At 46.3% G+C, this 26491-nt stretch overlaps 1 protein-coding gene across 1 annotated transcript in view; it reads left to right on the top strand.

The window, feature by feature from the left end:
• ALPK3 (alpha kinase 3) overlaps positions 1-26491 on the top strand; it is a 203108-nt gene that overhangs the window by 126832 nt on the left and 49785 nt on the right. Inside the window, exons 6-8 of the mRNA XM_030187187.1 lie at positions 12961-13089; positions 16518-18735; positions 22643-22793. Coding sequence (XP_030043047.1) covers positions 12961-13089; positions 16518-18735; positions 22643-22793 — 2498 coding nt within the window. The remainder of the gene's footprint in view (positions 1-12960; positions 13090-16517; positions 18736-22642; positions 22794-26491) is intronic.

Raw genomic sequence — 26491 nt, 5'->3', positions numbered from 1 at the left:
GATGTCATCAGCACTGAGCACTTCTTAAACTGGCTTCTGAGAGTGCTCAGGTTTCTGGCAATTATCCTTTATTGGGCCCAGGCAGTGGTGTGCTGGAGCCGGCTCGCACCGGCTTGCAAGAGCCGCTTGTTAAATTTTGACAGCTCTTGCGAGCCGGTTGTTGTTGGGGGTGAGCCGGCTCCATTGCGGGAGGTAAGCATGGCAGGAGGGCGCCATCACAGGCCAGGCTTACCTCCCCTGCCGCTCCGAAGCATGTCCAACGATGTCCTTCACCCCCACCCTCCCCTCCCGCTCCCCTCCGTCTTTTTTTTAATTACCTCCGTCGAAGCGCCGCCATTTAAAGCCCTGCTGCGTGCTGGCCGGCCGTCTCCAGGCTTCCCCCGCTTGCTTCAGATGATGTTCGTGCCTTAGTCCCGCCTTCATTCTGACATCATTTCCTTTTTTCGCGAAGGCGGGACTAAGGCACGAACATCATCCGAAGCCAGCAGGGGAAGCCTGGAGACGGCCGGCCAGCACGCAGCAGGGCTTTAAATGACAGCGCTTCGACGGAGGTAATTAAAAAAAGACGGAGAGGAGGGTGGGGGCGAAGGACATCGTTGGACATGCTTCGGAGCGGCAGGGGAGGGAGGAGAATCGCTGGATGGGTAGAGGGGGGCAGGGGATAGACTTGCTGAGCATGGGTGGGTAGAGGGGGGCAGGGGAGAGACTTGCTGGGCATGGGTGCGTAGAGGGGGGCAGGGGAGAGACTTGCTGGTCATGGATGGGTAGAGGGGGCAGGGGAGAGACCTGCTGGGCATGGGTGGGTAGAGGGGGGGCAGGGGAGAGGCTTGCTGGGCTTGGATGGGTAGAGGGGGGCAGGGGAGAGACTTGCTGGGCATGGGTGGGTAGAGGGGGGCAGGGGAGAGAAGAGAATTGCTGGGTATGGATGGATAGAGAGGGGCAGGGGAGAGAGGAGAGTTTCAGGACATGGACGGAGGGGAGAGCAAGAGAAATTCTGGACATGGATGGAGGGGAGGGAAGGGAGAGAGAAGAAATGCTGGACATGGAGGGAAGATAGAGGAAGGAGATTAGATGAGGGAAAAGGAAGTGAGGAGAGAAACTGCACATGGATGGAGAAAATAGGCAGAAGCTGGATCCACTGTACAGTCAAGTATGCGGAGGACCAGAAATGAAGAAGAAAGGAGGAAAGAAAACAAATAAATGGAAAGGAAGCCCTGGAAACGCAGTCAAGGGAACAGATAGAGAGCAGCAGAATCAGATACTGGACCAACATGATCAGAGAAACAAAGTCACCAGACAATAAAGGTAGAAAAAAAATAATTTTATTTTCATTATAGTGTTTGGAATATGTCCACTTTGAGAATCAGGTGCTGAACATTAAAAGTTTATATTTATTTACTTATTTATGGCATTTTATCCCATATTAAACATGAATTAGATTGGAACCTGGGATCATTTAATTTTTTTTTCCTGGAGAGAGTAATGTGTTGGCCGCCCCCCCCCCCCCCCCGGGGTATAGCCAGCTCTGCAATTTTTTTTTGGGGGGGGGGGGCGCAAGACGTGGATGGGGGGCGCAGTGGTGGACGGGGGGGGGGGGGGGCGCAGAGGTGGACTGGGGGGGCGCCGAGGTGGACCAGGGAGAGAGCCTGTTGTTAAAAATTTACCAGCACACCACTGGGCCCAGGCCTGCCTGGGCTCTGCTAGTTCCTTCTGTTTCTTTGCGAGGCCATGGCCTGAAGCTTTGCCTACAGCTTTTCCTTATGTTGTGTTCCAGTGGAAGTCTGCTTCTAAGCCAGGTAGCCCTGAGAGGTAAAGCTTTGCTACAGCTTTCTCCGTATGCTGTATTCCAGTGTAGGGTTACCATATTTGGTCCCCCCAAAAGAGGACACATGCCCTGCCCCACCACATCCTGCCTTCCCCCTTTCACACCCACCCCACCCCCTGTCACATATCATCCCACCTCTTTCACCACCACCCCCATCACACCCCCCTTAGGGTGTCCTCCCCTCCCCTTACCTTACTGTACTGCCCTGGTGGTCTAGTGACCTCTTCGGGGCAGGAAAGAGCCCCCTGTTTCCTGCCTAGAGCACTGCCCTGCATCCTGTTCCCCTTGCAATGCTGAGTGCTGACGGTCCCGGCACCGATACAAAATGGCCGCCGAGAGTGGACGCGGCCTTGTGAGACTTCAACTCTCGGTGGCCATTTTGAATCAGCGCTGGGACCGTCTGCACTCAGCATTGCAAGGGGAACAGGATGCAGGGCAGTGCTCCGGGCAGGAAAGAGGGGGCTCTTTCCCGCCCCAAAGAGGTCACTAGACCACCAGGGCAGTACAGTAAGTAAGGGGAGGGTAGGCTAGGATAGGACACCATTAGGCCCACCCACCAGCCTGCCTGTTTGTCCAGAAATCTGGACAAATGGGCAGGCTGGCAAAAGCCCCCCGGTTGCCCGGCCATGTCCTCAAAAAGACGACATGTTCGGGTAAAACCGGACATATGGTAACCCTATTCCAGTGGAAGTCTGCTTCTAAGCCTGGTAACCCTGAGAGGTAAAGCTTTGCTACAGCTTTCTCTTTATGCTGTGTTCCAGTGGAAGTCTGCTTTCATCCCTGGTAGTCCTGAGGAGTAAACGCTTTGCCTACAGCTTTCACCTTATGCTATGCTCCTGTGGAGCTTGCTTTCAAGCCTGGTAGTCTTGAGGAGTAAAAGCTTTGCCTTCAGCTTTCACCTTTGCTTTGGTCCAGTGAAGCCTGCCTACCTAGCCTGTGAGTCCATAGCCTTCTGTGCCTTAGCTGAGTTTCCTGTTGCCTACCGAGAGTCCTTGGTCACTATATGTTGTGAGTGGCTTTGTGCTGTGTTTGGGACTGTGTGGGCTGGATGACGGGGAGTGCTGCAGGTGCAGCAGCTGAGGCCACGTCTCGAGGCATCTCTAGACGAGGGAGCGGTGCTTGGAGCGTGAAGGGGTCCATGTGGGCTGTTCCTGGCCCTTGGTTGCTGTGCTGGGCCATTTAGTCTTCTGCCTTGGGAGCATTGGCTCAAGTTTGGCTTCTTCACCTTGCTTCCCTTGGGAGCGTCGGCTCAGGCTTTGTTACTTTATCTTGCCTGCCTTGGGAGCATTCGGCTCGGGCGCCTCAGTGACTTGTCTTAGGTGACATCCCTAGTCTTCTGTGAGTGGAGTGACCCGCTCTTGCCTCTACCTGTGGTGCAGGTCCTCAAGAGACTCTTTATTTTCCCTTTGTTTTGCTTCTGCTCCACTCTGGTTTTGAGGGAGCTTGTCGCTGTTGTTCAGCGGCTCATCTGAGTGTACTGACAGAATGAACCCTTTTCTTAACCACTAGCGGTGTTACCTCTGTCAGCCAAGTATTGCCTGTTTGTCTTTGTCCTGCTAGGGCGGGCCCTTTGCCTAGTCTATTGTGTTCTACTGTTTGCCATATGTTTGCATTGCTCTGTTAGTATTGAGATGCACAGCTAGGCTGCTTATGTTTGATTTCCCCATACTGCTAGGCTGTTCTACTTTACCTTATTCTATGTTTTATGCCTGCCTTGCTTCAGCTAGGTTAGACTGTATAGATAGGCTGCCTGTTTTCCTTTCTGTGTCATTTGGCTACCCTTTTAGCCTTGTGGTTTTTGCTACTAATAAAGCTACCTCAGTTCCAGTGGCGTTCCTGGGGGGGGGGGGGGGGGGGCGGTGGGTGCGGTCTGCCCCGGGTGCACGCCGCTGGGGGTGGGGGGTGCCACGAGCCTGTCGGCACCGCTCGTTCCGTGCTCCCTCTGCCCCGGAACAGGTTACTTTCAGTGCGTGTAACTCAAAAGGATGTAGCTATGGGAGGAGTATGGGCAGATCAGGGGCGTTCCCAGAAATAATGCCATTTTATTGGTGTTTTTTTTCTTTTTAAATGTCACTATTTCTGTCAGTGTGTGAGCCCATAGGCGGTCAGTGACTGAGCTGTTTGGGGAGGGTAAAGTGGGCAGGGCTAGGCAGAACAGAGGAAATTAAAATCCTTGGGGTGAGGGCAATACCTATGCCAGCAGGAAAGGGACAGCGGAGCACTTTTGAACATAGCAAGGAAGGAATACTTCATTGTGTGGCTCTGGTACAGCTACACCAGCTGTCTCCCCCCCCCCCCCCCCCCGAACCTCTGTTACAGATGGTAATATATAAACTGAATATATTCCGGGAATTATGTGTCAAAAATCAAAATAATGCACACTAACATAATGTTGGGTGCTGACACTACACCAGGTTTCAGCAGGCGTAAATTCAGTGCTCAATGTTAGTCGTGAGGTTTACACTAAGCTAATATTCTGCAAAGGGTGAACATACTATGCAGAAAACTGGTTCAGTGTGGATCTTTGTGACGCCTAACTTTGGGTGCCATTCAGTGACGTAGCTACATGGGTCCACGGGGGCCTGAGCCCCCCGTAGATTTGGCCCTAGACCCCCCTGCCGACGACCCTCTTGACCCCCCCTCCTGCCACCAACCCGCCGTCGCCTACCTTAACTGACGGGGGACCTACAACCCCCGCCAGCCGAGGTCCTCTTCTTCCTTCGTTCTGTTTCTGAGTCTGACGTCTTGCACGTTGTACATGCAGGACGTCAGACTCAAAGAAACAGAACGAAGCCTTGCAAAGATCTGCAAGGCTTCATTCTGTTTCTGTGAGTCTGACGTCCTGCACATTGTACGTGCAGGACGTCAGACTCAGAAACAGAACGAAGGAAGAAGAGGACCTCGGCTGGCGGGGGTTGGGGTCCTCCGCCAGCAAAGGTAGGCGACGGCGGCGGAGGCGGGGGAGGGTTGGCGGCGGGAGGGGGGTCGAGTGGGTCGTCGGCAGGGGGGGGGGGGGTCAAAGTTGTTGGCGATGGCGGCGGCGGTGGCAGCAGTGGCGGGGTCAGCAATGGCAAGGGGAGGGGTCGGCGGCGCCAGGGGGAGGCTAAAATGTGCCCCCTCACCTCGGGCTCTGGACCCCCCTCCTGCCGAAGTCTGGCTACGCCCCTGGTGCCATTTACTGAATGTGGCCCATAGTACAGGTTGAAAATGTGGAAACAAACGAAGCATGCTGCATCTCCTGGAGAACGAATTGTTAGATGTTTAGTCACTGAGCCAGTATTTTTATCTGCTATGGTGCCATATCCAAAAGGATATTGATTTTTTCTTGGTGGTGAAGATCTTCATATACACCCCTATAGCCCCTGACGCAGCCCCTTGTGGGTGAAATACGACCTGTGTCAGCCATTGTATTGGTTTTTATTTCTTCAATAATGATCGTTTATATCTTCTTCAGATCTGTTTTGTTTGTTTCCATGTTAGATTTTGCAGATCGGCTGCCCTGTTGGTTCTTGGGACCATAGTACAGATTTATATGTGTAAATACTGGGTTTCTAAAATAAAATTTTCTATCTGTATCCGAGACTCACATAAAAATGCCGGTAATTACACATGTCATTTTCCAATAAGGCCTTCTAAAATAACCACACTATTGTACACAGTAATTATTCTTTCATCCAGTTATTAAGTTCTACATTTTATATGTGTGAAAATAACTGTTACAGAATTGTAATTCTTATTCTTGTGCACTTTTAAAGTACCACAGAGGCTGGGTGTAGTTTTCTTTCTATTCTTGGCATTCAAAGAGGCGGCAGTTTGCCCTGAAACCTGTGGTTAGTCTGTCCTGTTTTTCATCAGGCAGTGGGGGAAGGACAGAGTTTGAGCAATTGAGATGCAAATCAAGTACTTCTTACCTTTGCTGGTGAGGCTGGAACATACTAGGTCACCCAGCTATAAATAGGACAGGCTCCTTAACATCCCTGAATCCCTGCTCTCTCTCTCTCTCTCACTCATTTTCAGTAAGGAAAATATCATGATGTGTAAATCTTGTTTAATTCCAATGTTTAAGTAATGAAGTGCAGTACTATAATAAAACTATCAGCTTTGTTTCTTAAGGTTATTATCATGGTCACATGATCATCTTAGGGTCTTACAAGCTAATAGTTAAAAGCTAAATTTTAATGGACTGAAGAGACTACTTTTGTTAGAAGGTATTTGTATCATGTGGAGGGGCATAATCGAACGGGGAAGACCATCTCTAAGGGCGCCCATCTCTAAGGACGTCCCGACAAAGGGGTGGGGAAACTGCTATTATTGAAACAAGATGGGTGTCCATCTTTCGTTTCGATAATACGGTTGGGGATGCCCAAATCTCAACATTTAGGTCAACCTTAGAGATGGTCGACCTAAATGTTGAGATGGTTGACCTTAGAGATAGTCATCCCCGGTTTTCTGCAATAATGGAAACCGAGGACGCCCATCTCAAAAATGACCAAATTCAAGCCATTTGGTCGTGGGAGGAGCCAGCACATGCCAGGACACCAACCGGGCACCCTAGGGGGCACTGCAGTGGACTTCACAAATTGCTTCCAGGTGCATAGCTCCCTTACCTTCGGTGCTGAGCCCCCCAACCTCCTCCCCCAAAACCCACTCCCCACAACTTTACACCACTACCATAGCCCTAAGGGGTGAAGGGAGGCACCTACATGTGGGTACAGTGGGTTTTGGATGGGTTTTGAAGGGCTCACATTTACTAGCACAAATGTAACAGGTGGGGGGGGGGGGATGGGCCTGGGTCTGCCTGGCTGAAGTGCACTGCACCCACTAAAACTGCTCCAGGGACCTGCATACTGCTGTGATGGAGCTGACTTTTGAGGCTGGCATAGAGGCTGGCAAAAAATTAAAAATTTTTTTTTTTTGAGGGTGGGAGGGGGTTGGTGACCAAGGGGAGGTCATCCCCAATTCCCTCCAGTGGTCATCTGGTCAGTTTGGGCACCTTTTTGGGGCTTGGTCGTGGAAAAAAATGGACCAAGTAAAGTCGACCAAATGCTCGTCAGGGACGCCCTTCTTTTTTCCATTATTGGCTGAGGACGCCCATCTTTTAAGCACGCCCCAGTCCTGCCTTTGCTATGTCTCTGACACGCCCCCGTGAACTTTGGTCGTCCCCGCGAACGAATGCAGCTGAGGACGCCCAAAATCGGCTTTCAATTATGCCGATTTGGGCGACCCTGAGAAAAGGATGCCCATCTCCCGATTTTGTGTCGGAAGATGGGCACCCTTCTCTTTCGAAAATGCCCCTGATTGTAAGTCTTTAAAATTAGTAAATGTATTACTGTACACTGCCTTCAAAAAGGCAGTGAATAAATGCTAATAAATAAATAAATGTAAGTTAAACCTGGCCCCTCTCCCAAGACTTTAAAACATGTAGCTCCTGACTATCTTCTCACTCGTGCACCTGGGACTAATTCAGAAAGCTACCACAAGCCAAACCATGGGGTTATTGCAGGGTTTCCATGAAAATTAATGCCGAGTAATGCAAAAAGTGGTTGAGCGTGGATGTTAACTCACATGATAAACATGACTGCACACTGCATTAAAATGAATGGTAATGCAGTCTTTACCAATTCTACAGCAATGCCGAGAAAAATAATGGGTTGTGAGTTATGACGCATGCACAATGCAAGAAGTTTTTCACAAGGTCAGGCGCAGCATAGGATTGGTGGAGAAGAGTGAGTGTATAGCAGCACCTCCTCTCTTCCTTTAACCCAACCCCCTGTCCCCGATAACTTTCTGCATTGGTCCCTGGTGTCTACTGGCCCCCTCCCTCCTGACCCAAAATTAAAACTAAAAATTTCCTTCCTCCAGCGCCGTCATCTTGAAAAATATTGGTGCCTGACTCCGTGCAATGCATCATGTGATACACTGGGCAGGGTCAGTCTACCATATAATGGAAATTTTCCTTTATTTGATAGTCTCAACCCAGGTATGCCTTGGGAGGGGGCCTTGGGGGGGGGGGTGTGGAGGGTGGGAGTGGGAGAGTAACTTACATCAGGGATTTAAATTTATTAAGTCGAGGGGAAGGGGGGTTGGGTTGGGGGAGGGAAGGAGGATCGGGTCAGGGTTGGGAGGGGTCCACTAGACTACCAGGGATTTTTATTAATTTGGGGGGGGGGGGGGGGAGCGGGATTTGTTGGTTGGGGGAAGGAAGAAATGGGGGCTACCAGACTACCAGAGATTTGAGGTTTGGGGAGGTCATGTATGTGGGGAAGGGCAATGTAGAAAGCAGGATCGGGTTAAGGGGTCACGGATTTTATTGGCGGCTTTTTTCTTTTTAAATGTCCCTGGTTCTGACAGTGTGTGAGCCCATAGGAAGTCAGTGACTGAGCTGTTTGAGGAGGCTAAAGTGAGCAGGGCTAGGCAGTACAGAGCAAATTAAAATTCCTGGAGTGGGGGAAATTCCCCCAGGGAATAACTATGACAGCAGGAAAGGGACAGTGGAGCACTTTTGAACACAGCAAGGAAGGAAACCCTCATTGTGTGGCTGTGGTAAAGAAGTATCTTCTACTCCTCACAAATCTGAGCTCAAGAAGGATACTTCACAAACTATGTTATAGATAACAATCCTCTTGTAACTTATGGTGGTTTATCACAGACAACATTAGACTTTTACCTCTCTATTGTCTTACACAACCAAGGAGAGATTTTCGAAGGAAAAAGAATCCTCAACTCTGCGCCCCTTATTTTTATAGCAGTATGCTCATGACTTGACCTCTGCTAAATGCTGGCAAGTGGCCTAGGGGGGAAGAGAGAGAAGAGCAATAATGGCAAGACAACAGGGGAAGAAGTCATGGTTTGGGCTGGAGAGACTCAGCCTCTCCAAGCCTCCCACCCTAGGCACCCATGGTGAGTCAATCACTATCATAAAGTGACAGCAATGGGGACATTTTTCAATGAGAGTGCTGTCTCCCAGTAAAGTTCTGTCCCTGAACTGGGATTGGTTCCTTTACTGACGAGTGACCAATCATTTCTTAGGTGCAGTGAATAAATTAAAATTTGTGCATAAGAAACACTAGGCACAAAACTGTGTGCATATCTCCCAGGCAAGCACTCTTCTTTGTATGGCATTAGTTTACCACATCGGTTGCCAGGTGGGCGGTTTTACCGCCCAATTGGGCGGTTTTCCGCGACCCCGCCGCGGGTAATTTTTGCCCGAGGCGGGTTGCGGTTTTTTGGGCTGCTTTTTGGGCTTCAGGGCGGTTTTTTGGGCGGCTTTTTCGGCCGCGGGGGCGGGGTTAGTGACGTTTGTGGGCGGGGTTAGTGACGTTTTGGGCGGGGCCGATTACGTGGGAGGCGGGGCCGGTGACGGGGGGCGGGGTTGGTGACGGCGGGGGCGGGGGTGATGACGCGGGGTGGGGGTGTCAGGGGCGGGGTTTGAGTTTGGGCGGGTTTTGGGCGGTTTTTATGCTGGATTGGGTGGGAAAAAAATTTTCCACCTGGCAACACTGGTGATACCCACTTCCAGTTCTTGAGCAGTACAAACAGGTTGTGTTTTTAAGGCTGTCCCTCGTGAGTTTGCATGAGATAAATTTGAATACAGTGCAGGAAGCATCCATGTAGAGTTGCTGTTAGCATAAGATCCAGCTATGTGGGTGCTGTACACCCCCATTATTGAACAGCCCCTTCATTGTGTCAAGGGTGGGGTTATTTGTATTTTGTTTGGCACCCCTAATTATTTTGGCACCTATGACTCTTAATTTGTGTGCATATGGGACAGAGTTTTATTAAAGCTCATTTCTACTGTTTTACTCATGGAAATTCTTTTGAAAATTAAGGGGAGGTGGATTTTGGATGTAGCTTTACATCATTCTCAGTAGTAGCTCAAGGTGAGTTACAGTCAGGCACTCTAGGTATTTCCATGACCTTAGAGGGCTCACAATCTAAGTCTGAACCTGAGGCAGCAGAGGGTTATATGACTTGCCCAAGATCACAAGGAGCAGCAGTGGTCTCTGGTCCTCAGCCCTCTGCTCTACCTACTGGGCTACTCCTCCATTCCTCCTCATGCTATTAGTTGTGTTTTGCCACTTCTCAAGTATTTCACCTAGGGTTTTTGGCATCCATCATCTTCTGGTTCAAGATTCCCATACAACTGGTTTGGTGGTTGTCTTCTCATTGTTTGAGGGCTGCTCTTCTTAATTGAAATACTGGCAGTAGTGCTAACAGACCAAAAATGAGAGGTAATAATGATCCATAGATAAGATGAACAAGAGAAAAGATTGGATTACAAAGCAGAGGTCAAACAACAGAGTCGTTGGCTGAATAGTTTTTGTATTTGGATCTCTTCTATTCTCAGCTACTTGGGTGTAAATTGTGTTAAGTACATCATTTCATTGTTCTACTGGAGAAAACCGGATGAGGTTGGCTTGAGCCAGTTGATGGTGGAAGATACTGGGATTTCTGCCCAGAGAGCTCAGGGTCCCTGCTTATGAAAGAGCTTGTAGTAAAGAGGGAGAGATGGTGCATTCTGGAGTTACATCAGGACATATCATCTTTTCCTCCCACAACTCTTTACTTTTCTCATGCTTTTCTCATTCTTTTCATTTTTTTTCTTTTCTATTTTGTCATTATGGGAGCAGTGTTGCTAAGAGTGCATGCACTTCTGAAAAAAATGCACTCTTTTGAAAGAGTACGCACTGTTTGAAAAAAGTTCACACTATTTACAAAGAGCATTCACTATTGTATTTGCACATGTGCTCACTCTTTTATAAAGAGTACGCACTATTTGCCACTATTGACAAAGAGCATGCACTACTGTATTTACACACATGTACAAACTTTTATAGAATGCACACTCTTTCCTGATAGTGTCTGTATGTGTGCACTATGCGTTCATGTGCAATGGTTCACACATGTGTGCACTATCGAGAAAGAGTGTGCACTCTTTCTGAAAAAGTGAACGATGTTCAGTCTTTTGAAGGAGAGTATGCTGTTTTACAACAGTAGTACTATTGATGACTCATGAAAAACATAAAATTTCATGTATTTTTCTGCTTGTTTTCATTTGCCAATGACTTGAAATGAAATGGGAAATGCTGTTGACATTTCCTGTATTGTTTCAAATGAATGTACACATTTTTGATCATGTGACCTGCAGGAAGTGCCAAGCGCAGCTCTGGCCAACTTGTTGGACAGACTGGATGGACTATGCGGGTCTTCCTCTGCCATCATTTACTGTGTTACTACATATTACATCGCTGTTAGTTATTACATTAGTTTCTCACGCTCAGTTTTGTTGAACATGTAACTGAGCTTTCTCAGTTTTGGTGTCTTATTTTTGGCATTTATTGCTAAAGGATCTAAGGGCAGAGATGGATCTCCTTATATTTCAGTGTGAATCAAAACCATAGCTGTTTATCAAAGACAATTGGGTGAGTTGATTAGTTAGGATCTGTGGCAGGATTTGATTATATGGAGTTGGGATGAAGGTCGGTGATTGTATATGTATATTTTTAATTTCTATTGTATTTTTATTTTATCTTCATATTTTTTATCTTGTGTATTGGTTTGTGATTCTTTAGTAAGGTGATTAAGAAATGTAAAAAAAATGAAAATTTTATAATAATAATAATAAAAAAAAAAATAATAATAATGTAATTTAATGACAGCATTTATAGCTCACTTAACTTACAGGTTCAAAGTGGGTTACAAACAGTAGAATACAACAGGATACAATTAAAAAAAAAGTTTACAAATAAATTGAAATAATCATACTTTCATAATCTTCTAAAAAGCCCCCAAAATTTACAAATAATGTTGTGAATAACCATGTTTTTATAGCTTTTTTAAAATACATGTAATTTGAAATATTTCTAATAGTAGATGGGAGATTATTCCAAAGATCTGGTGCTCTCCCTGTGTGTTCTTCTTAGTTCTACTCTGTCGACAACTTGAAATCAATGGAGGTGCCAACAATAACTCATTTGAGAATCGCAGATGACGAGATGGTCTATATACCATAATTAAATCAACTAAATAACCAGATCTTAAAATCTTTAAAAAAGTCAGCAACTTAAATTTGATCCTCACTTTTACATGCATAACAGGTCCAGTGATCAACATTCTCATTTCTTGTTCCTTGATCCTTGTAGCCAGATATCTATTTCTTTGCTAGATTTAATTCTTCCCAACATGGCTTATGTTTCACCCTGCAAAGCACATATTGCAGACATTCCAGAAATCAGCAGTCACTATGGCAAAGGTTCCTAAACCTAGTCTTGGGGGCACCCCCCCAGCCATACAGGTTTTCGGGATATCCACAATGAATATTCATGAGAGAAATTTGCATACAGTGGAGGCAGCACATGCAAATATCACTCGTGAATATTCATTATGGATATCTTGAAAACCTGACTGGCTGGGGTGCCTCCAGGAGCAGGTTTGGGAATCACTGCACTATGGCATAAACCATTAGCATCAGTTAAAGAAACAGAGAGGCGGATTTGGTAAATGGTGCTCAAATTTAGGCACCGGGAAAAATCCATGCTAAGCGTGAGTGCCCTTTATAGAATAGCACTTAGAGTGGATTCTCGTGTCCAATTTAGCCACACCTCCTTATGAGTTGTGCATGAAACATTTTATAGAATAGCACATGGGTAGATGCGCACCCAAATTCAACTTAGTGTCAATTACATGCCAATCAACTTCAATTAACATCAATAATTGGTTATTAGTACCCAACTGGCTACTGTGAAAACTGAGTATGAATGGTGGGAGTGCTGGCAGCTGGCAGTAGCGGCTTGGGGATGCTGCCTCTGGTCACCCAGGATGTAAGTTCATTCAGCAGGGAGGAGGTCTTCAGCTGGCGGGGCATGGGGATCCCCACCAGCCACACTAAGGGAGAACAAATTTTGAGTGGTCTGAGCCCAAAGTGGGAGGCCCCAGCCCATCTGGGTCTACCCGTGTCTATGCCACTGCTAGAGCTACTGTTATTGTATCAGTCCATCGCTTTGCCGGTCTTTCACTGTACTAGAACAAATATTGTACTGTTCAAAACATGGGTTCTTCAAGTTTTATACATCTGTATGCAACAGAATGGAATCCTGAAAACATAATTTTTCTTGAATTTTCTTTTGGTGTTTCAGACCACATCTAGAGAAGAAACATTGAAGAAGTTCCATGAATTGGAAATGGAATACCAAGCTTTGCAACAAAAATATGCACAGCTGCAGGAACAGCTCAAAAACAACCAGCAGATGGAGCAAGACACTCAGGTAGACCTGTGCTGATTCAATTCTTGTCTTTCACTCCTGGTGAACTCATGCTTGCATCACTGAAAACACCATTGTAATTGTCCCTAGTTGGTACTTCAGATCTCAAATTATTCATAGGAAACACGAGCAACTGCCTTCCAGGGGCGTAGGCAGACCTGCCATTTTGGGTGGGCACAGAGTTAACCTGGGTGGGCCCTTCCCACCCCCACCCCTGTACATACATATAATATAGTGTTTGGGGTTTTTTTTTAAAAATGACCCAACGTCTGCCCGTTTCTCTCTGAACCCCCTCCCCTGGTCCTACCTCAGAGCCATTGCGTGTCACAGTTCCTACAGGCAACCTGCGCCAGCCCTGCAGACTTCTTTCTACCATGTCCCCACCAAAGAAATAAGAAGTGACATCACTGAGGGCAGGACATAATAGAGAGAAGCCTGCAGGGCTGGTGCAGCAGGATGCGTACAGGAATTGCCACCAGCAGTAGCTCTGAGGTAGACAGGAAGGGGGGGGGGGGGGGGTTCCAGAGAGAGAGAGATGGGCAGATGCCAGGCCATGAGTGGAGAAGAGGGAGAGAGAGTAGTGAGGCGCTGCCGCTGAAGAGTTTTGGGGGCCTCATGGGCTGCTGACTGGGTGGGCCTGAGGCAATAATGGGTGGGCCTGTGCCCACCCAGGCCCACCCTTAGCTATGCCACTGCTGCCTTCGTCACTAAATTTGGAAGGTGCCAACTAAGTTCCATGCTTAGCATGCACTAGTCTAGACAATCAAAGAGATAGCAGCAGTGAAGCACAGGTTGGGATCAGTGCCAGTCACCAGGCATGGGCAAACCAGATACAAAGTGGGCCTGAAAAATGTGTGAGTGCCGACAATGACCCAAATTCTACCCAACTGAGAGGATAGTGCAGTAGTCTAAAGAAGGAAAGAAAGAAGAAAACCTGGATGAGCCATTTTCCTCCTCGTCCCCACTGCCCTGATCATGTGACAGCAAAAGGAAGGAAATTTAGTGTGCAGTATGTTGGGGGCATGCACTCATAGATCCTGCAGCAACTCTGTTCCCTCATCCTGCAGGACTTTCTATTACCAGGGAAGCCTATGGCAGGGAATAGAAGCACATGGTGGTGGCGCTGGTGGGGGAATTCTATAACTGGATGCCTCCTTGTAGGTACCCCAAATCTGTGTGGGAAGCACTTATTCTATAACACCATTTGGGTACCCAGATTCCATTATAGAATGTTAGCATATACCCGTACTGTCTAGTGAATCTAAATGTAGCTTTGCCCATTTATACCAATAAATGGCAAGTGTAAATGGATATGCCCAGGGGTGGACTGAGAGTACTCTGGCCCCCCCTACCATGCTGCTGCCATCAGTGCTCCCACCCCAACTATGCTGCCTCCCTCCCACCGTGTTGCCGCTATCCCCCCATGGTGGTCTAGTGGCTTCTTCTGGGGCAGGAAATAAATTCCCTCCTTCCTGCCCACCCGCTGCCTCTACTATGCCTGGCACGGCACTGTGTTTACAAACTGGCTGCCGAGACTTTGGTAGTCTCAGCAGCCATTTTGTAAACACAGCGATGAAACCAGGGAGAACAGTGGCAGTGGCCACTAGACCACCAGGGCCCCATGCGCGTGACAGTCTCGCCCATGCCGCTCCCAAGCTTCACTTGCTGTTAGGAAGTGTAGCCCCAACAGGCACCCTTAGGCATGGGTGGCTGCATAGGCTTAATCAAACAATTGCCTTTATGCTGCCTGTGATGACTCACACTGACTTTTCCTCTTATTGCTGCCACCACTGACTACTGGACTAGTCAAAATAGGTGAAGGTGGGGGATGAAGGTATAGCTAGACATGGGCATATGGGTCATCGTCCCTGTCTTCACTCAACAGTAAGGAAAGGACATCTCTTTCCCACAGCATCTATTGATGTGGCTCTAAACTGGCCCTCCCTCCACTCCCAAAACCTGGTTCCCAGATGGCTTAATACAGCATCACTTACTATGTTGCTCTGGGCTAGTTTTGTACTATTGTGCTTTCATTTCAACCAAAATGGGAAATTCTAATGAATTTGCCCATTTTGCTTCTTTTGTGTTTAAGATAAGATGAAAGAAAAACAAGTTGTAAAGTATACACTTATAATGTGACAAAATGGTTGTTTCCCCTTCCTAGAGGAGCAGTGTGTGTGTGTGTGGGGGGGGGGGGGGGGGGGACGGGACAATTAAATTCCAACTGACTAAACAGGTGAATTTACATGCATAAAGTAGTATTTATTAGTAGACAAAAACAATGATGGTGAAAAAACAAAAAGCAGAACAGACTGAAAGTCCAGAATATGTTTATTAACAGATAAACAATCCAACAGTGCCCGACGCAGGCTGTTTTTCACTTACTCACGGGCTGCGTCAGGGGCTATAATCAAACAAACAAAAATACATTCACATTAATCTAAACATATAAAACAATGTCAAACAAAATGATTTTAAAAACCATGATACGCAACATACACAATATGTCCAAATTATCTCAAACATATATGTGCAAAGAAAAATATAGAACAAAATACTTTTTTACTTACCAATCAAATGTTAAAACCTGGACACATTCACATATGATGTATAAATAGTGTACACTCAATGATAAAACTGAAAAAAAGAAAAACAAAATGAACCATCATTGAGTGTACATTCAGTGGCCTGAAAACCAGGGGACCAAAGTTCAAATCCCACTTCAACTCAGTTATGTTTACCTTTAAATTGTGAACTTTTCAGAAACAGAGATATACTTAATGTACCTAAATATTAAAGACACTTGTAAGCCTGAGAGCTATTGAGGTGGTGCACATTTAGGACTCATCATTAAAGTAACAGAGTTGCAGTGGAATATGAACCTGAGGGCCCTGGATTAAAGTGCACTGCACTGACCACTGGGCTGCTCCTCTGGGGGCAATTTCTCCAAATGGGTTAGGTTTGCGCTCACCATGACTGTTCTGCAGAGACATCTGTGGCCATTTTTGTAACACAGATGCCAGATATACCTCCTTGTCCCTGGGTTTTTGGCATTCATAATTTGGACATTTTACTTTGGAAAATTACTGTTCATTATGGGCATTCTCACATATTTTCAAAAAGGAAACCCCAAAGTTTTTCCTATTTGCAAATGCTCATTAAATGGACATTTGTTTCGGATGATATGAGTGGGATGTCCCAATTCTGATTTGGAGATTCTTTCAAAAATGCCCCTCCATGTGTCTTTATGGAATAGGCAAAAAAAATAGGCACGTTCCTGCCCTATTAACCTAGGTGCTCTGTTATAAAATTACTCCTCCCATGTATAAATATTGCATCGACCATTTATTACTGGCTGTTTTAAACTTGACAGCGTTACTCGTGCTAAAATTGTTAGAAAAAAATTAGTTACCTGTTGTCTTGTGTTACAGATGGAAGCAACAAATACCCCATGTTCTGCTGCTACCACTCAAGAAGCCATGGTTCTGGCAACTCTCGAAACAATGGAAGGAACAAATAAATGCCTACAAGATATTTCTGAAGAAAAGGCACCAGTGTATATGGAGACAGAACTGTCGGAACAGGTGGAAAGTAGTCATATGCCAAAACCAGTCTCACAAACTCCTCTGCAAGAAGAACATATCAAACACACAGTTGAACAGTCTAAAACATGTTCCATGTTCTCCTCTGGTACACCCTTAGCTGATCTAGAGCACAGTTCTAAAGAAACAGCAAATTTTGAGAAGCATGACATAGAAGGCATGGAAGTAAGGGATGAAGACATATCAGCATTATTAGCAATGGAATGTGACCAGCATGGAGAAGATTCTTCACAGCAACAAGAGACAACAAGATCAAAATTCATGGAATCCGTTCTGAGTTCTGAATCACAAGTGATGGAGGAGATAAAGCAAGTTGAAGAGGTGGAGGCAGGACCTGGGAAGCCAGAAGGCTTGTCAGCGCAGAGTCTGCTGAGTAGAGATATTGGTAGATCCATGAAAGAAGAAAAATGTATGACTGCCAGACATAAAGTGACCAACTGGGCATCAGAACTAGGAGAAGACATCTCCAAAACTCAAAGTGGAATGGTTCCGTCACTCTCTGGTGAAATAGTACCTCCAGCTTCTTCCTCATTACATAAGCAGGAGCTTCTTACACATAAGACAGATGTGTCAGGAACAGATGGACCCACTTCATCTTCTGCTTCACAAGAAAATGTGATGCCAGATGATTCAGGGATTCAATCAGTGGCCACATTGTTGTACAGTGTCAAAAAAGAATTAGATAGCAAAAAGCCCTGTGATCTGGTAGCTCCTAAAGAGAAAAGCCATAGTGTTGATCTACCTGAGCCAGTCAGAATGGAGGATTTTGAAATAAAATTTGTGCCGCAGATATCCCAAGAGGAAGTAAAAGATGACAGTGAAGTTTTGTCACAAAATGATGGCCTAAAACTGAAAGAGGATGCTTTGAAAAACAAAACAAGAGATACAGTGAACAGAGCTTCAACAATCCCCTTAGTTTCTCAGTCTGAGCACAGAGAGGAGGTTACTCAGGATGACATCATATCCATGGATCAGGGAAAGCAGGATGGTGGCCTAATGGCCTCATTAAAGAATTCTCTGCTTGTGCTTTTAAACATGGCCCCAGCAGCAACAGAAAAAAGGAAAGATGTTGTGAAAGAAGAAAACAAGCAAGTTACTGGAAGCAGTCAAGATGATCAACTTCAGTCAGACACAACTGACCATGCATTTCCTGGCATGGGAATTGGAGAGGTACTCCCGACGACATCAAGAAAAATAGCAGACACAGCCAAAAATACTGATTCTATCCAAAGTGCAGAAAGTATGCCTTCAAGTTCAATATTTGGAATAATGACACCATTGTCAGATGAAGACATGGTCCAGAATGTGGAGACACTGCGGTCAAGTCCCACCCCACCTAGGAAAAACAGAGAAATGAAGAGCAAGGACTTAACTTCAAAAGTGGAATCTCCCTGCCCGAGTCCCAGAATAGCCAAAAAAGCTGCTGGTTTGACTGGCGAAGAGCTGTTTTCAAGCAAGGAAGAGCTGCACTTAAGCCCAGTTACTTCAAGAAAGTTGACCACAAAGCTAGATTCTGAAGAAGGGTCTACTGTCTTGCCAGTCCCTGCTATCGTAGTTGGTAATGTAGCAGAGGAAGATAATGTTAATCTTTCTGAATTGCAACCTGATGGCAACTTGAAAGGGAAATTTGGTGAAAATGCTGCACTAATACCTTCTGCCACACCAGAAGAGCTGGCTTCTGGTGCTCGTCGAAAAATATACTTGCCTAAATCAAAACAGATGAATGATGTTGAAACTACAGCCTTGGATTCCCCAAATTCCCAAACGCATCCAAAGCAAGAGAGCCCTAATGTGTCCCCGGGCATGTCCAGGAGGAACACAACCTCATTACAAGGTCCTGTGTCCCCTCAATCTCCACCTATTGAGAAACATTCTCCAAACTTGACCAGAAAAATGATAACATTAGAGGTCCCCAAAATGTACGAAGAGCAAGTAGATAAAGGCAAGACTACAGAAGACATTGCTCTGGAAACTAAAGATTCTTACACTCATACCAAGGATGAAGGACAAGGTGTGGAACCCAAAAAAGTCAATGACCCTTTCAAAGGTGAGAGAAGAGTGCTATACATGTACATCCCACATTGAAACTTTCAACTAGCACTTTGTGATGCTTTGACAGCAATTGAATCCATCAGTTATCAATTTAATAGGTAACACCTATTGATTTGCTACACTAGCCAATATTGATCAACCAGAACCAGTGACTGTAGGGAAATGTATTTGGATTTTAAATGTATTACTCATCTTTTTTTCCAACTCCAAGTTCAAGGTGATTTACATTCAGGTACACAAGTTATTTCCCTGCCCCAGAGGGCTTATAACCTAAGCTGTACCTGTAACTGTGGTGGGGATGTAGATTAATTAGCCCACATTCGCTTCACTAGTATAGCTTAAATAATTTAGTCTGCTCTAAATTGATTTAACACACATTGGGACCCTTTTACTAAGGTGCGGTAGGCCTAATGCAGGCATACCATGTGATAAAAGGGCACTACCACAGGAGATTAGCGTGTGACCATTACAATAAAATATGGCATGGTGGCCATTTTACCGATGTGCTAAAAGTGGCTGTAGTGCATGGAAAACCCAGGTGCTGGTACTAGTGCCGTCCATTTTTTAGCACGCCTTGGTAAAAATACCCCATTAACCCTTGAATTAATGTGTGTTAAGTCAATTTGGGGGGAAATCTATAAATGGTACCCAAAGTTAGGCACCAGAGAAACTCATGCCATGCACCAATTCTATAAAGGAAATGCCCCTGACTCACCGATGCCCTTTACCTGACAATACCCCCTTTTGAATTGTGCGTGAGACAATTTAGGTGCACAGTGTTAAAGAATAGTGCATAGGCAGATCCTTAAGTATTAATTAGTGCCAATTAACATCAATAATTGATTGTTGACAGCTCATTAACTAATTAGTTTGTACGTGGATATGGGATCTGTACTTACATTTGGGTGACCTTTATAGAATCCAAGGGTTTGTGTGTGTAAAAAAAAGTGTTTGTTAAAACAAATATGTGAAATGAACCACAAAATGTCTGAAAATCAGAGCAATAGTGCTCCAGTTTTGGCTATAAGTAATGTGATTTGGGATGTTGTGCTTTTCATGTGAAATTTATGCTAAGCAGGGCTGGTATTGGAAGGAGGAGAGCAGGACAATTGCCCTGGGTCTTAACGAGGCATAGAAACATGACGGCAGATAAAGGCCATATGACCCATCAAGTCTGCCCATCCTCTGTAACCCCTAATTCTTCCTGTTCCTAAGCGATCCCACATGCTTATCCCATGCCTTTTTAAATTCTGGAACAGTCATCGACTCCACCACCTCCACCGGGAGGCCATTCCACGCCTCCACCACCCTTTCTGTGAAATAATACTTCCTTAGGTTACTCCTAAGCCTATTCCCTCTTAACTTTGTCATATGCCCCCTCATTCCAGAGCTTGCCTTCATTTGAAAAAGGCTCTCTTCCTGTACATAAATGCCCTTGAGATATTTAAACGTTCCTAACATGTCTCCTCTCTCCCTTCTCTCTTCCAGCGTATACATGTTCAGGTTCATAAGCCTGTCCCTATAATTTTTGCATTCAAGACCGCTTGCTAATTTCGTAGCAGCCCTCTGGACCGACTCCATCCTGTTTATATTTTTCCATAGGTGCGGCCTCCAGAACTGCATGCAGAACTCCAAATGAGGCCTCACCAGAGACTTATACAACGGCACTATCACCTCCTTTTTCCTGCTGGTCATGCCTCTCTTTATGCACCCAAGCATCCTTCTGGCTTTGGCCGTCGCTTTTTCTACCTGTTTGAAAGCTTTAAGGTCATCAGACACAATCACCCCCAAGTCTTGCTCTTCCTTTGCACACTGAGGCACTACATCCCCTATACTGTACCGTTCCCTCGGATTTTTGCGACCCAAGTGCATAGCTTCACTCAGGCTTTGGGACTCCCTCCTCAGTTTCTGCTCTGAATCTTAGCATATCTGCCTAAAATCTGGAGTGCAGCACGGAGGAGAGGAGAACATTAGAAGAAGATTTCATTCATAGTATTCAAACCAGAGCAACTGTAATCATTCCAAATCTTGCCACCTGCGGGCTCATTTTCGAAAGAAAAGTACATCTATCTTTCGACACAAATCAGAAGATGGACGTCCATCTCACAGAAAAGTCCAAATCGGTATGAAGTCCACTGCAGTGCCCCCTAGGGTGCCTGGTTGGTGTCCTGGCACGTCAGGGGGACCAGTGCACTACAAATGCTGGCTCCTCTCATGACCAAATGGCTTGCATTTGGATGTTTTTGACATGGATGTCTTTGGTTTCGAAAATCGCCGAAAGTCAAAGACGTCCATGTCTAGGGACGACCAAATCTAGGGACGTCCAAATTTTTTTCGAAAATACGGGTTCCCTGCCCCTGGATTTGGACGTTTTGCAAAGACGTCCAAATCGCAACTTGGACGTTTCTTTTGAAAATGTCCCTCCACGTCACCTACTGATGGTCACTGGTAGCCAATATAACTGTTTGAGGGTAAATTCTCAATGGCTTTAGAGTTTTTAATGTGTCTTCAATCAGGTGGTGTAGTTCAGGAGTTCTCAACCCAGTCTTCGGGGCACATCTATCCAGTCAGGTTTTCAGGATATCTACAATTAATATGCATGAGATAGATTTGCATACACTGCCTCCTCTGTATGCGAATATGTCTCATGAGTATTCATTGCAGATATCCTGAACACCTTACTTGCTGGGTGTGCCCTGAGGGCTGGGTGGCGTGTGGAAGAAAGCATTCAAAAGTCAGACTTGCCAACTTCCATCTGTGGCAGCTCATCATGGCACTCTTCAAAACCTAAAAATGGGAACAGACAACTGCAAAACCATGGTTCCAACTGGTCTGATTTTTATTTATAAAATAAATTTTTATAAACCCCTCCAAGACACATTTTAAGCTTACACAAGCTAGACTGGATCCAGCCCTTTAGGCAGGTTGCAAGGAACGGAAGGGGAGGGACTAAAGAAGAGAGCACAGCAATTGTTTTCTGCTCCGATTCTCCACTTCAGTTTTGCTCCCTCTCCTTCGATGCCAATAGGCAGCATGTGTGGAAAAACAGGATGGGATGGGCTGCCTGGAACAGACCCTCAGCTCAGTCTCTGATTCCAGGTGAGAGAACTCAGCTGAGTGGAAAGTATGGGGAGGAGGAAGGAGACACTCCAGAGTCTGGGTCGGGAGCTATGACTGATTTATGCAGAGCTGCCAAATTATCCATTCAGGAGGGAAGAATTTTGGCCAGTCCATGTTTTGAACATATATATATATATATGGTTGCACAGAGTTCCAGATTTACCTCAAAAGTTGGTCCAGTCCTGAGACTTGTAGTTCCAATTTCGTTACTGCATTTCCTAAGACGTGAAAAGCAAATCCCAGAATGCAGTAGGGTAAATCCAAGTCTGGATGAACTTGTCGGGAAAATCTGGAGTCAGTTGGCAATCCTGAATTTATATCCCAAAGCAGTGTGCTATGTGTAATCTCTGATTCTACCGACTGAAAGGGCAGTTCTATTTCCATGCATGAAGTTACATGTGCCATATGCACATAAATGATGAGATAATTGGCACATAGGCATGTATATGTACTAAGCGCTATTTTTTAAATAAAGGAACATACACATGGGTAGAGCCTGTGAGGGACATGGGTATGGCTCCAATTCACACACGTAACGCACTCGGCCTCAGCGTACCTACCTCAAGGTTCCCAGTTATAGAATTGCACCCTAAATCATTGTGCCAGATTCCATAATGTATTAGGATAGGGTTGTCAGAAATCCAGGACTGGACTGAATCCTCCTCCTGCATCTAGGTAGCTTGGCAGTCCTGCTTTGGGAAGAGCATGCAGGGGTCAGCGGAGTTGAGCATTGGTGCTGGGTGCTGTGTATGTTATTTCAACAATTGTGTTTTTTTCAACAGCTCCACAGGTGATCCGTAAGATCAGAGCAGAAGAGTTTTCTGATGTATCAGCTGGAAACCTGAAACTGTGGTGCCAGTTCTTCAACGTTTTAAGCGACTCTGTAATAATTTGGTATAAGGATGAATGCCCAGTAGCAGAAGTTAAAAAATGGTAATCAGCAAGATTTTTTTAATCTTATTTTTAAAAATTGTATGTTGTTCACTATATATGAATTTTGCTTTTAGAACAGCTTTCTGTGGTAGGTCAGAGAAAGCACTAGAATATGCTGCATCTAATGCTTTGGACACATGGGGGCACTATAGCACTAAATCATTCATAGAAGATGTGATAGAAACAGAGGAAGACACAGAGCTAATGAACGCAAATTGCTGAATAAGTAGGAGTGATGGGAAAGGAGCTTCAAGGCTGGAAATTACTAGTTTGAAAAAAAATGTTTAATCAGGGACCTATTTAATAGACCATTTATTTCTCTATTAATCACTTGGAGAGCTTTTGAAGCATTGTGCCAGAGTTTTCAACATGATGATTATAACGTAACCTACAGTATATAACATCCCATGGATTAATATTCAAAGAATTTATATGTTTAGTGGCTGCTACTTCCCCTGTTGGTGGATATTCAGCAGCACTATTCGGATAATGCTGCCAAATGTCCCTTTAACTACTGTGGCATTGTCCAGATTGTGCCTAGGCAGAATTAGGATAGAGCAAATTTGGAAAAATCAGCTATACATGGTGGCAATAAGCATAAAATACAATCCTATCTTTGTCCAGTTTTGCTTAGGCAGTAAAGTGCTGAATATAGCACTTAACCAGATAAGGGATAGCCAGTTGCATAATCCTTGAAATTCAATGCTGCTGCTTGGACACGACCTGGCATTGAATATCCAAAACCACTGATTGCCACTGGCTGAATATTTATCCCTACATGTTCAATTTGCAACTTCACCTTGAACTTTGCCAAGACTATTTAAGGTTGATCGTGAGCCCTTGGGCCTAGGCCGACTCCTAGGACAGACCTAGGCTGAGGCCTAGGGCAGACCAAGCTCATGCTATACAGTAACAACGGGTTATGAAGCCCAACACACTCAGGAAGACCAGTAAGCACCACCAGAAAGGGAAACAGACTACTCATACGGGCCGCAAGGCCGAACTGGAACCCACACATACATAGTCCAAGTGTACGGGCTGCAAGGTCGAACTATCACACACAAGGGAAGGGAAAAGAACAGAGAGAAGTCCCAGAAGGGACTGGCACTCGGGCCACGCACACAGCGCCATACACAGACACCAAAGAAAGGTCACCAGACCAAACACACCGATACAGACAATAACTGTCCTGTTTCTAGTGGTGAGCCCTTAGGTTCCCTAAGGCCCCGCGTGACCTCAGAGGATAGCCGAGCACCCCGAATCTTCACCCGCGGCGGCCGCCGTTCACCAAGGGTTGAGCCCCCAGCTGCAGGCGGCCAGCAGGACTGCTGGAACCGCGGGGTGACGGCTGACCTGGCTGGTAGTCAGTAACGCAGTCTCTAAAGGGTAGCTAGCAAGGGCGGCTAGCACTCCGAAAGGACAAGTCGTACAGTCTCTGAATGGTGGCTAGCAAGGGTGGCTAGCACTCCGAGAGGACAAGTAGCACAGTCTCTGAATGGCGGCTAGCAAGGGCGGCTAGCACTCCGAGAGGACAGGTAGCACAGTCTCTGAATGATGGCTAGCAAGGGCGGCTAGCACTCCGAAAGGACAAGTAGCACAGTCTCTGAATGGTGGCTAGCAAGGGCGGCTAGCACTCCGAGAGGACAAGTAGCACAGTCTCTGAATGGTGGCTAGCAAGGGCGGCTAGCACTCCGAGAGGACAAGTAGCACAGTCTCTGAATGGTGGCTAGCAAGGGCGGCTAGCACTCCGAGAGGACAAGTAGCACAGTCTCTGAATGGTGGCTAGCAAGGGCGGCTAGCACTCCAAGAGGACAAGTAGCACAGTCTCTGAATGGTGGCTAGCAAGGGCGGCTAGCACTCCGAGAGGACAAGTAGCACAGTCTCTGAATGGCGGCTAGCAAGGGCGGCTAGCACTCCAAGAGGACAAGTAGCACAGTCTCTGAATGGCTGCTAGCAAGGGCGGCTAGCACTCCGAGAAAACCACTGTGCTGGCTTCAGCATACACGAAACAGAAGCAGTTGAGTTCTCCTGTCCTCTGGTTTAAATGTCGCGCCGCCCCGCCCCCTCCCCGGGAGAGGAACCAACCAACCCGGCCCCAGAAGGTGAGGGAGCCTCAGGATTGGCCAGCCCGCCCTCCAGGTGGAGTTTTAGGCCTGGCGCGCCAATCCGGCGTGAGGTAGGTGGAGCCTCTGCGCTGGTCCGCCCCGGGAGGCGTCGGCGCCGCCATCTTGGCTGGTGCAACGCTCCGCTCTCCGAGGCCGGCGCTCGCTCCAGCGGGTCGCCGGTCTCGGCCCGACCCGCGGCAGCGCCAGCCTCTCCGGAGGTCCATCCCCGCAGCCCCGGGCGCCGCGAGGGCCGCCGACCATCGCCCCCCACAACAGGAGCGCAGGTAGGACCGGGGAACGGGACAATAACCAGAATAAGGGAACTCATGCAGAGAGGCAACCCAAGTGGTGCCACAGAGCTAAATGAAAGAGTGACCACAGGATCCAAACAAGAGCTACAGCAAGAATAGGGAAAAGGGAAACCACATAAAAGACAATGAAAACAACACAGCAAGATAAGGAGCAATCTGCAAATAGCAGGTAAGGTTAATACAGACTACAGGGAGAGACTGCTTCTAGTTATACAGCTCAGACAAGGAGCAGTGCTCACAAGAACCAAGCTACAGATGCATCAGGTAAAGGATTAAAGCAGACTAGAGATTGACTGCTTCTGGGTACACAGCTCTGATGAGGAGCAGTGCTCACAAGAACCAAGCAACAGATACAGCAGGTAAAGGGTTAAAGCAGACTACAGAGAGAGACTGCTTCTGGGTACACAGGTCAGACAAGGAGCAGTACTCACAAGAACCAAGCAACAGATACAGCAGTTAAAGTGTTAATAGGGAAATCCAAACAAAGGAAATAAGCTCTTACCATGGACTCAGTAAGCACACACAACATGGAAGGGAAAGGCAAGGCACACAGTGAAGCAATGGACACCGAGAAGCTGAACACATTACCGGTCCAGGTCCCAGAGCGATCATAACAGATACTGTGCCAATGGAGGATGACGTAGACACAGGACCAGAGAGGACTGCCGTGGACCTAAATCCCATGCTAGGCAAGGCAGATCAAGGGCATCAGTGAAAAAAAGGTCCCCATCCTGTGGTAATGGAGCCATGTGCTCAGATGGGTCGGGAACCAAGCACCACACACAGCAACTTCCTGACAAGCAGCTACGCAGAGCAGAACTACCTGAGCCACAGAAAATTGTAGTCTGAGACCAAGAAAATGTAGCTGAAAGATACAGAAATATTTTCCATCATTTTGGGTGCTACAAGCCTGATTAAAAGGAATTTTCAGGCACCCCTGTGTAGGTTGCTCATAGATGTTACATCTTATGAACTCTATAATACAAGTACTGTGGAGACTGTTAGCAGTAAATTTGAGAGACTGATATCATACTGCACACATCTTGGCTTAGGATTGAGGTTCATTTTTAGGTGTTTTAGCATTAATCTTCTAAGTTGGAAGAGAGGCACGAGAGAGGGAATAAAGTAGAGATATTTATATACTTCAGTGGCGCTAATGTACAGGAGGTGAGCCTTTTTCAAATGAAGGAAAACTCAGTTATGGGGGCCATACGATGAAGTTAAGAGGAAATAGGTTTATGAGGAATCTAAGAAAATACTCTTTCACGGAAAGGATGGTGGA

The sequence above is a fragment of the Microcaecilia unicolor genome, chromosome 1 (assembly GCF_901765095.1).
Source record: "Microcaecilia unicolor chromosome 1, aMicUni1.1, whole genome shotgun sequence".
In the NCBI taxonomy this organism is placed as follows: Eukaryota; Metazoa; Chordata; class Amphibia; order Gymnophiona; family Siphonopidae; genus Microcaecilia; species Microcaecilia unicolor.
This window is presented reverse-complemented; position numbering and strand designations above follow the sequence as displayed.